Source organism: Trachinotus anak, unplaced genomic scaffold (assembly GCF_046630095.1).
Source record: "Trachinotus anak isolate AG129_WGS33_773 ecotype Australia unplaced genomic scaffold, CSIRO_AGI_Tana_v1 ptg000021l, whole genome shotgun sequence".
In the NCBI taxonomy this organism is placed as follows: Eukaryota; Metazoa; Chordata; class Actinopteri; order Carangiformes; family Carangidae; genus Trachinotus; species Trachinotus anak.
In genome coordinates, this window is record NW_027273872.1 from 26,309,040 (window position 1) to 26,323,251 (window position 14,212).

The 14,212-nt window shown below is 40.1% G+C and overlaps 1 protein-coding gene across 1 annotated transcript; it reads right to left on the reverse strand.

Annotated features, from left to right (window-relative positions):
• Positions 1–1,213: 1,213 nt before the first annotated feature.
• LOC139606186 (golgin subfamily A member 6-like protein 22) lies at positions 1,214–4,814 on the reverse strand. The gene has a single exon (XM_071458217.1). It carries the CDS (start codon positions 3,313–3,315, stop codon positions 2,197–2,199), a length of 1,119 nt encoding a protein of 372 aa, XP_071314318.1. The 5' UTR covers positions 3,316–4,814; the 3' UTR covers positions 1,214–2,196.
• Between the last annotated feature and the right edge of the window lie 9,398 nt (positions 4,815–14,212).

Consider the following 14,212-nt stretch of genomic DNA (forward strand, 5'->3'; position numbering starts at 1 on the left):
AACACCCTGTGGAGAAAAGAGAAAACTGAGACACAAAAGAGGACTAAGAGTGAAGGAAACCCCAAGGTGATGACTTGGTAGAGAAAAAAAAAAACAAAAGGAGAAATAACAGGAATAGTAGAAGAGAGAAATAAACAATTTGCTCTGTAATGGCTGGCCCCAAGGTTGGAGTTTAGAGAGAGAAACTCATTCAGTGACAGTATGGGATTCAATTTACCAGCTTGGTGATTTAGAAAGCCTCCCAAGTGGTGTGTGTGTGTGTGTGTGTGTGTGTGTGTGTGTGTGTGTGTGTGAGGGAGAGTACAGTACACAGCATGTCTTTCTGTAAGTGTGCCAGGAATGACTGCACACACAGAGCGGTCGAAAGGTTTGCTCATATCCACGTTCATGCTGAGATAACACTGTCCAGGATATAAGTGTATCTGACACATACAGCCCATAAAATCTGTTTTCTCCGTTCTAATTGAGTCAGCACCGCCAACACCAACAATTTAACATATCAAGTTTCCTTGTACATTTTTATAACATACTTGGAAGTTGTTCTGTTTCTTGGTTTCTTGTCTTGCAGTTGAGTTCTGTGGGTTCATTTTGTTTTATTAAGTTATACTAAACTTAAAAGTGGGGAAGGGAAGAAAATAAATATATCTTGCTGTGGGGGACCTGTAAAAAATGGATGACTAGAAAATAAATGCAAACATTTGCTACTAACAAGGGGCTCACAGAGGATCTCAGGTTTCCATAGGCTTCCTAGTGTCAGTGCTATAGCAGGAGCTAATCCCACACACATCTTAAGATGGTCATTAAATTCTTAAAATCAACACTGAAATAACCAGGTAACAAATTTCGAGAGGCCATACAGAGGCAGTTGTATGTGGATTTGTTAGAATATGCTTCTTATTACATTGAAGTTCACTGGCAATGATTTGGTGTGGGGCCCTGAAGAAAAAACATCTGGTGCAGCATTTAACTTAGACCACACTGTTCCTCCAGCAAGAGGAGTTGATTAAATGTTGAAATGTATCCACAAATATCTGCACTGCCTGTAAGTTTTTAGCCAAAATGGAAAGTGACAACAGCTGCCAGTCACTCAAGAGTAAAATCTCATCCACTATTGAATGGATTACAGTGGTACAGTGAAATCACCTGCTTAGCATCAGCATATTAGCACTGTCATTGACAGCGTGTTAGCATGCTACATTTTTTTTACCCCAAGCTGTCCCTCACAGAGCAACTAGCATGGTTCTGAGGCTTAGTTTAATCAGACCCCAATATGAATGTGGTGGGTGGACCAATTATCAAAACAGTCATTTAAGTTTTGTCATATGTTATTTTTTTTTCTTTTAAACACTTAATTACTAATTTTCCTTTAGTTACATGTTTTTACAGTGACAATTTATTATCACCTGATCACAGTTAACAACCCTACATTCATATGTGAGTCCTTTAGTTTACGATAATTATTTTTTACACCAGGCTCTTTCTAATTTACCCACAGTAATTATTACTAATCCATCAATTTTATCCAGCGGTCAAACATAACATTGATTTCTCTCAGTCATTAAATCATTTTCTACAGATGTATTTTTATTTAGAATTTGTTTGGTTTTTCTTTAACATTAGCAAAGAAGCAAAGTAGTCACAGAAAATCATATACATTTAAACTGATGACGTGAAATGAAGGATGATGTGTGTAAATTAAGAACAGCTGTATTTCTATATCTGAGCATGACTCCTTAGACAAGCTCCAACAGGCTCTTTAAAAACCTGACTTTACAATTACAATCTAATAAATACAGCAACAAATACAGGAAATACATTTTACAATACAAGACTTTTTTTTTCATATTTATTTTTTATTGACTTAAAATCCCTCTATTCACCCCAGAAGCATGTCTGACATTTTTTTTTTTCTGTCATGTCATTAAATAGATCTTTTTTACAGCAGACATTTTGACTGTCATAGCAGGAAAAACACAGATGAACATCTGGTGTACACCTCTGCTTTTCTTGCTATGTCAATTTACCCAACGTGATAGGCGATGGTAGTGAGGAAAAACTCCCTTTTCAGGGGCAGAAACCTCAAGCAGAACCAGGCTCAGGGTGGGTGGCCATCTGCCTCGACCAGTTGGATTTTTGATGTCTGCTGTAAAAAAGGTCTGTGGTTTTCAGTGGGCAAGGGAGGGAAAGTCAGGAAGCTCAGGTGCTGCCGCTGGATGTTGGCGCCCTGGGCTTCTTCCACCTCTGAGGTTTCCTCAGCCCCAGAAAGTGGCGGGTTTTCTTCCAGACTGAGGGCTTGGGTCTTCTCTCCGGGAGCATCTCCTCAGATGCATCAGTCAACATGGGTTCAGGACCAGGGAGGGACTCTTCCTGCGTGTGTGCTAGATTCTGGTGGTTCTCTGCAGGCTCCTCCTCAGGCTTCTCCTCCTGGTTCTCCTCCTGGTTCTCCTCCTGGTTCTCCTCGCTCTGATGGCTGGTGATGTTCTCTGGGGGAGGCTGCTTGTTTTCTCTCTCAGCCTTCAGCTCTGTGGAGAGCTGAAGGTTGAGAGAGAGCTGTATATTGAGCTGCGTTTTCAGCTCCTCCACCTTTCTCCGCAGAAACGTCTCCTGCTCAGCAGCGTTTTGCTGCGCGAGGCTGATCTCCTCCATCTTATCACGGAGGGCGTCCTGCTCAGCCTTCAGTTCTTGCTCCAGGAGCAGGTCCTCTGTCATCGTGTCAGCGTGAGCTTTCATTTCTTTTTCAAGTTCACGCTGAAGGTTGGCGGCCTGCTCTCTGACTGCGAGGACATCAGCCTCATACCTCTGGGTGACCTCTTGGTATGAAGCCCTCCGTCTCTCCAGTTCTTCATGGAGAACCTTGCTTTTCTCCTTCTCCACCTGGAGCTCACCCATGAACTTCTCCTGGCTGATGATGTGCGCCACCTGCAGCTCCTCGTAATCTTTTTGGAGGAGTTTCTTCTTCTTCCTCTTGATGGTGGTGCTGATCTGAGTGGCGATCTTGGTGGTGCAGAGGGTTTCTGCATCAGTATACTTCTTCAGCCTCTCCAGATATTTTCTGGTCTCTTTCTCCCTTTTAATGTATATCTCCTTCAGGGTTTTCTGCCTGGCCAACTGTTGTTTGGTCTCATCCAACTCCTGGCTAAGTTGGACTCTCCAGGCCTGTTCTATTAAATAGTTGGACCTCTCCTTACCCAACAGGTCACGTAGCTTCCGGATTTCATCATGAAGCTCTTGGACCTCCATCCAGTGGTCTTGATTTCTACGAGTGACTTTTCTCGTGGTCCTCCTGTTTTGGCGTGTAAAGGTAGAAGTCGCCATTTTTTACGTGGTAGAAATCAGCCGTGGTGTTTGGAAAATTAATCTCTTTGCAGTTTGTCTCTGAACTGATGTCAGTGAGCTGCCTGTGTTGTGAATGAACTCTTTCTCACAATGTTGTGTCACTTACTGAAAGGTTTGAAAGCCTGAAGCAGCTGCTGTGTTTGTTACTTCAGAGAACTGATGATGTCACAACACACATAGAATGGAATTACTTATTCCATGTTGGCTTTGCACAGGAGTATTCTGTTTCTTCTTCTACTCCTTTTTTTTCTGCTTGTTTACTTTCAAAATCATGATATGTGATTCAAATGTTCACAAACACACTGTCAACATTATCAACATTCAAAACACGTTTAAAGCCTGTTATTGATCCCAACCTGACTGACAGGCTGAACAGAACACAAGTGTTTTCATTAATGATCAGTTGAAAACCACAAAATGTATCTTTCATCTAAAAGTTCAACTCTTTGGTGAAATAAGCTTAGTAAAAAGCTCAATACATTTCAGAGTAGTGCAATGTGGGTTACATGAGAAATCATCTGATGCCCCTCTTATATATTGTGATAGTATATCAGCTCTCAGTGTTGCCAAAGTGCAGGTGACATAAATTCAATACTGTTCCTGAATGCATCCTGTGTAGATACAGATGTAGCCCTGAAGCTGCTGCTGCTCTGCTAACGTGCTGCTGTTAAGCTTTTCTTCCTTTTCCATTTACAATGTGTGTTCACCTATTTTATTTGATCATTACTGTTTTGATGTACAGCACTGTGCAAAGCTGGGCTGGTCTTCTTCCACTCCATTCAATATAACAACTACTGTGCTGGTTATTACAAAAAACTTACAGCATAATTATTAATATAATCTGTCCTGTTGCCCAGTTGTCAGAAATCACATTGCTTCAAAAACTAAAACTAGGTCTAAAAAAATTTATCCAGCTCTCTAATTGCAGCATGTTTTGTTCTGCCTCAACAAAAAGCACAGGACACATCACAGGACATCACATAATTTTAAACTGATGTGAACGACATGTTTGAACAACTGAGCTAATGCTAGCTGTGTCACGATCTGTCTCTTCTTTTGCTGTTTTTGAACATTTTTTGGATTTTTGTTTGTTTCCTGTTTTATTTTGAAATCACTTAACTGCCCTAATGTGCCTCGCCTTCCCTGCCTCCCTTGTGTATTTAAGTCTGTGTCTTTCCTTCATTTAATCTGTTTGCTTCGGCTTTGCTTTGTTGAGTTTCCCTAATCTCTCCCAGTGCTTCAATGTTTGTTCATGTTATGTTATGAAAATACCTTTTTGTCCCACCAACCCCTATCTTGTGTTGTCAGCATTTGGGTCCAGTTTTCTATCAAACATGACAAGCTGATGCATTCTGTGAATATTGACAAACACACAACCAGAGGTGTGTGGTGGCTTTTACAGATAGGCAGGTGAAGCTGAGACACCAACCCCGCCCCCCCCCAAAAAAAAAACATCTCAGTGTGCAATACACCAACGAAAAAATGACACACTCCAATGACAGTGCAGAATCATGCGTTTTCTTGCCTCAATATTGTTAAGCTTTCCTGGCTCATTGTCTGGTCTGTAGTTGGGAAGCACATGGGAGACACAGGAACTTGGATCTTGAGGAGTTGTAGCCAACAGCCTGAGGTATATGTACATTGCACTCTACGTTCATAACTACAGTATACTTCTAACATCTAACTCTCTGCTGCAGTTGCCACCTTCACCTCTTTCTCTTGCTGGCTACACAACCAGTGCACTGATGTATTCCTGAGAGGAGCTGCGCTGCGACTGTAACAACGTGCTGCCTCATAGTTACTGCAGATCTTACACAGAGATGATACATTTCTTTTTTACTTTGTTCATTTACTTGCTACTGCCACCTCTGCTGCTTAATGCACAAGTTTAGTTTCCACACACGTCTGTGATTGTGTGAAATGTGTGCTGCATTTAATATAACTGCTCTCAGTACAGTAGAAGCTGAGTCAAGGATAGCTCAACAAGCACACTTTAACTATGGCTAATCACCCATCATAGAGCCCTGGGTTATCTTCTATGTGTCCACTTTGGTAGCACTCTGTGTCTATTCATAGCTTAAACTGGGCAGGCATTGTTTCCCTTGCTTGTCCATAAATTTAAATGTATGTCAGTAAGTGTGAGACTTCATTTCCTCATGCTGAAAGGTTGTCAGCCTGCTGCCTGACTGTAATAATGTTTTAAACCATAAGTTGTGAAACTGTGATCCTCTCCAGTTCTCCCTCTCTCCTTTTTTTTTTTCCTCCTGGATGATTATATGCACAACTTGTTGTATACTGTAACAGGTAATGTCACGATGGCCAGTCCTCCTGTGCTCTGGCCCTCTCTCTTTCTTTGTCAGGGGCCTTTTTGGCTGAAATACATAGTTTCTTCAGTGAAAGAAAATCTCTAAGGTTGTAGCAGCAGAGGGTGTGTTGCATTTGCCTCGAACAGCAGGTGTGATTTGACAACAGCTTGCCATTGCTTCTGTCTTATCATCTGTTGTGCTGGTAAGATTTTGCTCTCAAGTTTAGCGTTAGTAAGGTAACTGTTTTTTTTTTCTTTTTTTGTATTTTGGTTTTTGCTTGAATGCCCGCAGTGTATTTGAAGAATTATTATTGTCACTTGATTGCTGCTCTCCTGGTGTGATCATACATTTGATTTTTAATGTATTTTAGAGAACATTTGCTTACAGGATCATACATGTAATTTCACAGGCAGTTCTTTTGTTTCAGCCTTCTAGATTCAACCACAATATAATATGACTCATTTATCATTCAGTGCTGTTGTGTTTACAAGCTTACACAGACAGTGAAGGTGTTCGTCACTGTGTGCTTCTTTTACTGTAATTACCCCTCCACACCAGAGGTGTCTCTATGTGACTGAGCAGAGCAGAACGGTACAGGTAGAGCAGAGAAAAAGAGACTAAGTGAGGAGAAGTAGAGAATAGGAGTGTGTATGAATGAAGTGAGTGTCAGCTGTCATTGAAATAAAGTTCCTCAACTCTGCGTCTTCTCCTGCGCTAAATAAACGGCACGATAAGTGCCAGCTTCGTCTAATGATTCTGCTTTGGGATATTCCAGCTAAGGTCTAATAGGTGACAATGCAGATCAGAGCAAAAACCAAGCCACGAGGAGGAAGGAGCTGGCTGCAGAGCTCAGAATTTATTCCATCTCCACACAGGACCTCTGTGAAGCTCAGCCACAATGACCACTGGGTTCTCGGTCACCTCTGTTACCAAAGCCCTTCTCCCCTGATGTCTCAGTCAGGAGTTCACTGTGTTTTCACTAAACATGCCCACTTAGGTGAACTCAAGATGCTGTTACATTACTGTCCAATAAGTGCAGGGACCAGATGTTTAAAAGATGTTTGTGAGCGACTGAGTGACAAAGTGTTGCCATTTCCTGGGAGTTAGATTTTCTTTTTCCTGCAACTAACTGACCAATCAAAACTTGACTCTTCCAATCGATTACTGTTTGGTCGACTATTAGGTGGTAACCCTAACAAATTAGTTCACACAAATGATTCAATATTTTGTCCGATAACTGTCTGAAGACTACTTCTGTGGTACAGTTTTACACTTTTACAGTTTCTTGGACAGAGGAGGTTAAATAAAAGTGAAAGTTGCAACAAATTATGACCTACTAGCAAAGTTGAATCTGTGGTGTAATTTATGGGTAATTGTTTTAGCTGGTGCAAATTAGTTGGATATTTGTTGTATACAGTTGTAATTTAAGTTCTAGGAAAGACTTTGGTACAAATATCTTGTTGATTTGTATGAATTATGCTGAATGAATTTTGAGTTTTGGTTATGTACAGATCTAAGTGTTGTCCAGATGTGGTGAGTAAGGTCTCACAGGTTCATAATATACATTTTTTTGAAAACATGACAAGTGCCACACTGAGAATATTGAGCTTGCTGTGGGTCAGTGTGCAGTCTGCTGTCATGTGGGGACACTGAGAACACTGAGATGAGACTTTACTCTGGTAAAGGGCAACATGATGGATGAGCGCACTCATCATCATCCATTCATGCATTGTGAATTACCTCAAGTCCCTACTGACACACACACACACAAACACACACACACACACACTCACTTACTCACACACGTGCACACATTATCTGGCATTTACATTCAAGGGGATGGAACATGCAGACACTCTCAAACACACTCACACATTGCTTGATAGTTTTAATATATCAAGTAGCGAACTGCTGTAATCTTCTATCATCCCTCATCTGTGGTCCAATCAGTGACTGTATGAACGATTTCCAAATCCCTGAGCCACTGTTAGATAGAATGGAATAACCAACGCAGCAGGTTGAAAAATAAAAGTAAAGGATGGAGCCCCACTGTCAGCCCAGAACAACTGCAATGTTCATTACATACCACAATATGAAGGTGTGATGGTGATGTTCTGTAAAGAATGGGCAATAGAATCAACGAATTCAAGAGGGTTCTTCTGGGCACTGTAAATCTGCAAGTTGTTGTAGAAAAGTGTAAAAGTTTAAGGGATCATTAAGGTGAAAACATAAGAAGCTATAAATATCCACAGCAGGGCAACCCCACCATTAATTATCACACTAACAGGGTTTCTTATCTGACCTAAGACTGAGGAGCCACTGTATAAATATCCAGTTTAATTTACCCGAGAAAAACTGGCAAATTGTGGTAATAGGCAAAAGTTCAGTGGCCACTCTGGATACCATAAATAAGCACAGATGTTACTGCTATCTTTAAAATGTTAAATCTAACCTCAAAGCGGAACAAGAGGAGGAAAGAGAGACATCCTCCAGGGAGAAAAGTAGAGGTTTCTGGCAAAACTCCAGGTCAAAACTCCAGCAACACTCACATTTATACAGAAGAACTGTATTATTAGATGGATGTGTTTCGGCTTGTGACTTTTATCAGGGTCACCGCAAAACACATTAAAGCAACATTTCAATAAGGTAAGAATGAGACACAAAAATATAAAATAACCAATCCTATGCAAACACATGCTTCTCTGCCAATGGGGCCTCTACAAAGATGGGTTGAGAAAATGTTCATGGCTTTAAGCCAATCATTGTCTCAGGCTGGTAGAAAGGTAAGGGCAATGTCCAATAAGTGACATGACACCATAGTTAGATCATAGCCTGGAAAAGTGCACCTAAGGGGTAGGAAGTTTGTACATAAGGGACCTTGCCTCAAAAGGTGTCCATTTGATGTTATACATACAAAAGGTGACATAGCTACCTCAAAAACAAAAATACATCCAAACCGCACTGTGGAATTTCCATCCCAGTAGTGACACACATCCACTGTAAATTTAATGGAAATCTGTTAAGTTAGCACTTATTTCCAACCAATGGAAATTGACTGACACTGCTATCCTGCGGCTAGTAGGACTTTCTACTACTGAGTCCTTGATTAACAATACTTTTTCACACACTGGAACATGTTAAACTTAAAAAAGTCGGAAAGAATTCAAAGGTGATGTATTTTTGTAGGCCAACCCAGAAGTTAGCATCAGCCTGGTTCCCTCTAAAATAAGGCCAGTGGCTTTTGGATTATTGCAGAAGATAAGCTCTGTGACAAAGTTTAACTCTTACACATTGTGTTCAGCAGAATAATGACACAATTTTTATGATTTTTGAAGCCTGAATACAATCACCACAAGAAAAAAAAAACCAAATTGCTGCATGACTTCAACATCACCACCACTAAACTTCCAACTTGTAGTTTGGTTTAGCTCTGACCTTTTCTACAAAATCCTTTCCTCTTACAAAGTTAGTCATAGCACGAGAATAAAAACAATGAGGCTGTGAAGGTGGACTGCTTTTCATATACAGCGCGATGACGCTTAACCTCCACAACAACTTCTGTAGTCTCATTTAGCCACTTGTTAGCAATCGTCATTTTTTTAAGTGATGTAAAAGTTTGAAGAAATCATGACTGGGGTGTTTACTGATGTATTTCATATAGCAGAATAAAAGGTGGAAATGTCTTGAGTTTGTGTTCACCACAGATCGTATTTTAGCCATTTAACCAAAAACTCTTTAAAAAAACCCAGAGACAGATGGCCCGATAGCGGAGTGATTAGGGTGCATACCACATGAGCTGGTTGCCCTTTCCTGTCACTCTCTACTGTTCTGTCAAATAAAGGCAAAATTTAAAAAAGGCAAAAAAAAAAAACAGAGACTGTGGGACGAGGGAACTGGGTCCTTAATTATTTGTGGGTTTTTGAACTCACTCCTGCAGCACTCTGTTCCGTCTTACAAAGTGTGAATACTGTCAAAATTTGATCAGCAAATGCAACTGTGACCTTCTGGCCTGCCACGGATTAGCAACCTGTCTACCTCTTGCTCAGTTCATGTTGGGACAGAATCCAAATTGAAGTGGCCATGAAAACACTTCAGTACTTATGAACTGTCAAAGCTCACAACAGCTCTGTGTCCTTTTGCTGATCTCCCCTCACTGAGTCAGCCTCCGCTCATCTACTTAGCAAAGACAGACTTTTAGCCGCTGAGGCTTTGTGAACAGTGAATGCACAGGAGGATGGTGAGCACAGACTTGAAGGACCGACTCATTACAGTGATCACAGTGGGACTCTGATCAGTGTTGCTCTAATGATCTCATGCAGAAATTAATTATCACCAGCGTATTGTCCCATCGAACAGTTCAAACCAAGGGCAGGCTGTTCGGGTTTCACACTTAAATGCTGCTTAAAATTCACCCCGAGCCTTTCACACCCTCTACCTCCACCTCCCTTCCTCTGTGCAAGCTTTGTGTTGCGGCTTATGACACTTGACGTGGAGCATTACAAGCCTTTTGTGTCCCCAGCTGTACCTGTCCAACCAAACAAGACGGGAGTACAGAGCGGTATATCTGCTCTCTAAGCGTACGTCCTCATTCACAGCCACGAAATGCACACAGGGACATAGAAGACACACACTCGTAAACTCCAGCCCTCTGTGAAAGAGGAGGAAAAGTCATTGAGATACTTGCTGAGAGACTGGAGGCCATTTTTCAGTGTGTATTGACTGGTCAGGCTTTGTTCAATGTTTTGGTGACATTTATTAGACAAATGCAGGCAGAAAGCATGACTGACACCAGGGTACTTTCTGCATACAAAGGAAGCATTTTTAAAGGAAATGAAATGAATCAAAAAGGAATAGTTTGACATTTTGAAAAATATATTTGTAATGTCAGGCAACCAGTGGAGACCCCAGCAAGTCACTGGACCAGCTGAGAGACAGTTTTGTTTCTGTAATCAATAATATAAAACACAGAAAAGCAGCAAATCATCACGTTGGAGAAGCTACAATCATAACATGAATTTCATTTAATGCCAGTTCAGTTAATTATCAGAGCTGTTGCACATTAATTCACTTAGAACTAAATTAGTTCTGAGCCATATGCAGAAAGAAAATCATATTTTGATTATTTTAACAGATATTATGATATGAGTCACAATTTCAGTTGGAATGGTCCTTTTTTCAATTCACTTTACCGAATAAAATATAAAAATGATGTTGATATGATTTTTGTTGGGGCATACACCATTTCCCTTACGTCTGGAGAAAATTAGTTGTCTCTGCAACATCACAATGCTTTGTTCATGGTATATATTATATAAATAAAGAAAAAAATATAAAAAATTATATATATATATATATATATATATATATATATATATATATATATATATCAGTTCTGCTTTCAATTAAAGTATAATAATAATTAAAGTAAATTATTGTATAAAGTGAGATGTTCATGTCTTCTTTGATTATAAAGCAGGTCTAGGTCTATATCAATGCTGTGAAAGTATCAAAGCCTCAGTCCACAGAGAAATGCACACAGCCTGTATTCAGAAACTGAGCCTTAAAACCAGCCGTCAGGACTTCTGTAATTTTGTGATGTCACAACAGTCACTGCCATCAGCCACGCCCCAAGCCCCACCCACCTGGACCCACCATCCAACCTTGTGTGAGTGTTTTACCTGAAATCTGCTATATTTTTATTCAGTCACTGAGAGGAGAGAGGAGATTTTTTTGGTATGTGTGTAAACTCACATATTCATGTGTGTGAGTGTGTGTGTGTGTGTGTTTTATTTATTTTTCTCCATTAAGGTTGAAAATGTACCTTTTTCACGCTGATCACTTCCTGCCTATCCTCCTTCTCTCCACAGTCATCAGGACTATAATTACCCTTATCATGCTGGAATCCAGGAGAGGTTGTTGACCTCTGACCTTCCCTCTGAACCATGGCTTCTGGAGACATGGATTTAAAGGAAATGGTTAATAAGGGCACCGGGGAGGTTAATAATGTTAGTGCACTCTACCTGAAGTGCTGCTCAAGGACAAAACTTGGTTTGATGAAACGTGGTTAGATTTGAGGCAGAGAAAGGTGGACACAGCAGATTCAGGGAAGCAGCAGGGAAACAGCTTTAATGTCACAGCGACCTGAAAAAGGTCTGAACGTATTATTCCTTTTTAAATAAGAGAGCGAGGAATCCACAGGAGGGATCCTAACTTTCTGAATGTTATCTGACTAATTTACATTTTTTTCTCCCCAAATAATAATTTCATGAATAAATCAGCCATGTGTTTCAGCTGATTTGTGGTGCACTGCACATACATGTGTGACTTGAGGCTAGATATTTTATTTTTTGTTTTTGATTTTGGGGCCAAAAAAGTCAAAAAATGCTAAAATTTGCTTTGCAGGAGGAACTTAGATTTTCCACATAGAGATGTATAGTAACAGTGGAGCGCATACCCCGGCCAATGTTGTTAATGTTAAAAGTAAAATACATTCTTCTACTTCAACTGATTTAAATGTGGAAATGTGGTTGATCATTAGAATTTCATATAACTTGACTTGTGACTTGTTTGACCTGAGCAATGACTTGACTTGTGTTGGTTGACTTACAGCAGGAACTCAACTTCACCTGCTTGATTCTCACCACAGTTACTTCAGACTTGAAGGTTAAGACTTGAGACTTGCACGTTGGTGACTTCCTCCCATTTCAGATGGGTGGTGACATAAATAAATGTGATTTATTTTGTGTGTATGCACACGCAGCTAAAAGCACTGTATGTGCATCTGTGTGTCAGAAAGAGACCAATCTCCTCACCAAACACACAAGAATTACCCATCCACAAAGCAGCAGGGTGCTGCAGACTACAGAGATAACAGAGGCCATACTTGGTCATTACGTTTTATAACGTGATAATCTAAACTTTTAAATATATAAAACAGGAGATATTGGACAAAAGTTATACATTTATTAAAGAAAAAAAAAAGACTTGAAGGCTTTGTTATCTACAAAGGCCGAACGGCCTCTGAGTGGAACTTTAATAGAAGCAGAATGAACAAAAGAAAAAATGAAGGTGCAAGACTTTTAATTTCAACGCACCTTTTTCAATTATTCACAACCACTTAGCAGATTAACTTTTACCTGGCAACTTCTGAAACCTCACACCGTCGCGGGGCAGTAAGGAAACATCAAATATTGAGGTGAAGAAAAGTGTGTGATAAATATTGCAGGTGCTGCAGGAATCTGTGCACAGGCACGAGGCCGGGAAACATGCAGGCAGATTCACCTGAGAGAGAGGCAGTGATTCAGATGGTGACATTTCACTCCAAGCATTTATAATATGATGTACAAAGTGGTTATTAATATAAGTATTTGTCAACAATTAAAACTTATCCTATGAAGACATATTTCTACCATACTATATATACTTTTACTACATCAGTCATTTCTATACTGTCATGTATTATCTCGTGGGTGCCCACAGGAGGAGTTGTAGTTGGGGGGGGGGGGGGGGGGGGGGGGGAGACAAGACAGAAGACAACAAATGGTATGACATTGCTCTAAATAAAGATCTGCCCAAATTAAAAACCCTTGACTGGAGGAAAGAAGTTTACCAGGGCGCTCTGCGTGGGCTCATTATTGCGTTTTTGGGTGGTCCGGCTGGGGCCCCCTTACCCTTATTATTATTATGATATCATTATCATTGTTATTATTGTATACGTTGGACTCCCATTAGAACATCCTACGACACACACACACAAACTACCCACAACATACTTCATACACAATTCAGTCTTTCAGTCTTCACCCCTAAATATATATATGTATATATATATATATATATATATATATATATATATATATATATATATATATATATATGTGTGTCATTTGTCTGTCACGATGCCTTTGGTATCACGATGCCTTTGGTATCACTTTCTATTCATCATTGTTTTTGTTTTTGTTTTCCCAATAAAAAATTAATTAATTAATTAATAATAATAATAAAAAAAAAAAACAGTGGATCTACAAAGTGACTGTATTATTTGTATGATCATTGTCACTGAGCAGATCAGCAGCTTTTAGCAGCGGCGTGCCTCCTCACTGGTGACTGAGAGCACCATTACCAGTTCAGCTGTGATAATTCATTACTTGTTCATTAAAAGCCTATTAAAATACTGTTAGAGTCAAAGAAACAACCCAGTCTCATTACTCTGATGTCAATAACAGGATGTTGAACTGTTAACCTTAGCTGGGCGTGATCTGTCGCCCATAGAGACACTGGACATGTGTCCTACTGAGCTGAAGACAGTCTGAATCAGAGCTACACATCAGGGCCAAATGGACGGTAATGTTTTAATTTCTACTTCATGAAGCAACAATTGACTGACGCACGTGCTGACACTACGTAATGAAATGCATTTAAGTGGTGATGCATTCACTTGCTGACGTACATGCGTTTGAACTGTCTGTGACTGAATCTTTGAACTGTACAAAGTGATGTGAATCTGCAAGGTGATTTGTGATTTCCCCTTCTATTAAATGCAATCTGGAAACATCAGAACATTGTGACGG

Excerpts from the sequence above, each read along its gene's own strand:
- LOC139606186 (XM_071458217.1), bottom strand. The coding sequence starts at position 3,315 with ATGGCGACTTCTACCTTTACACGCCAAAACAGGAGGACCACGAGAAAA.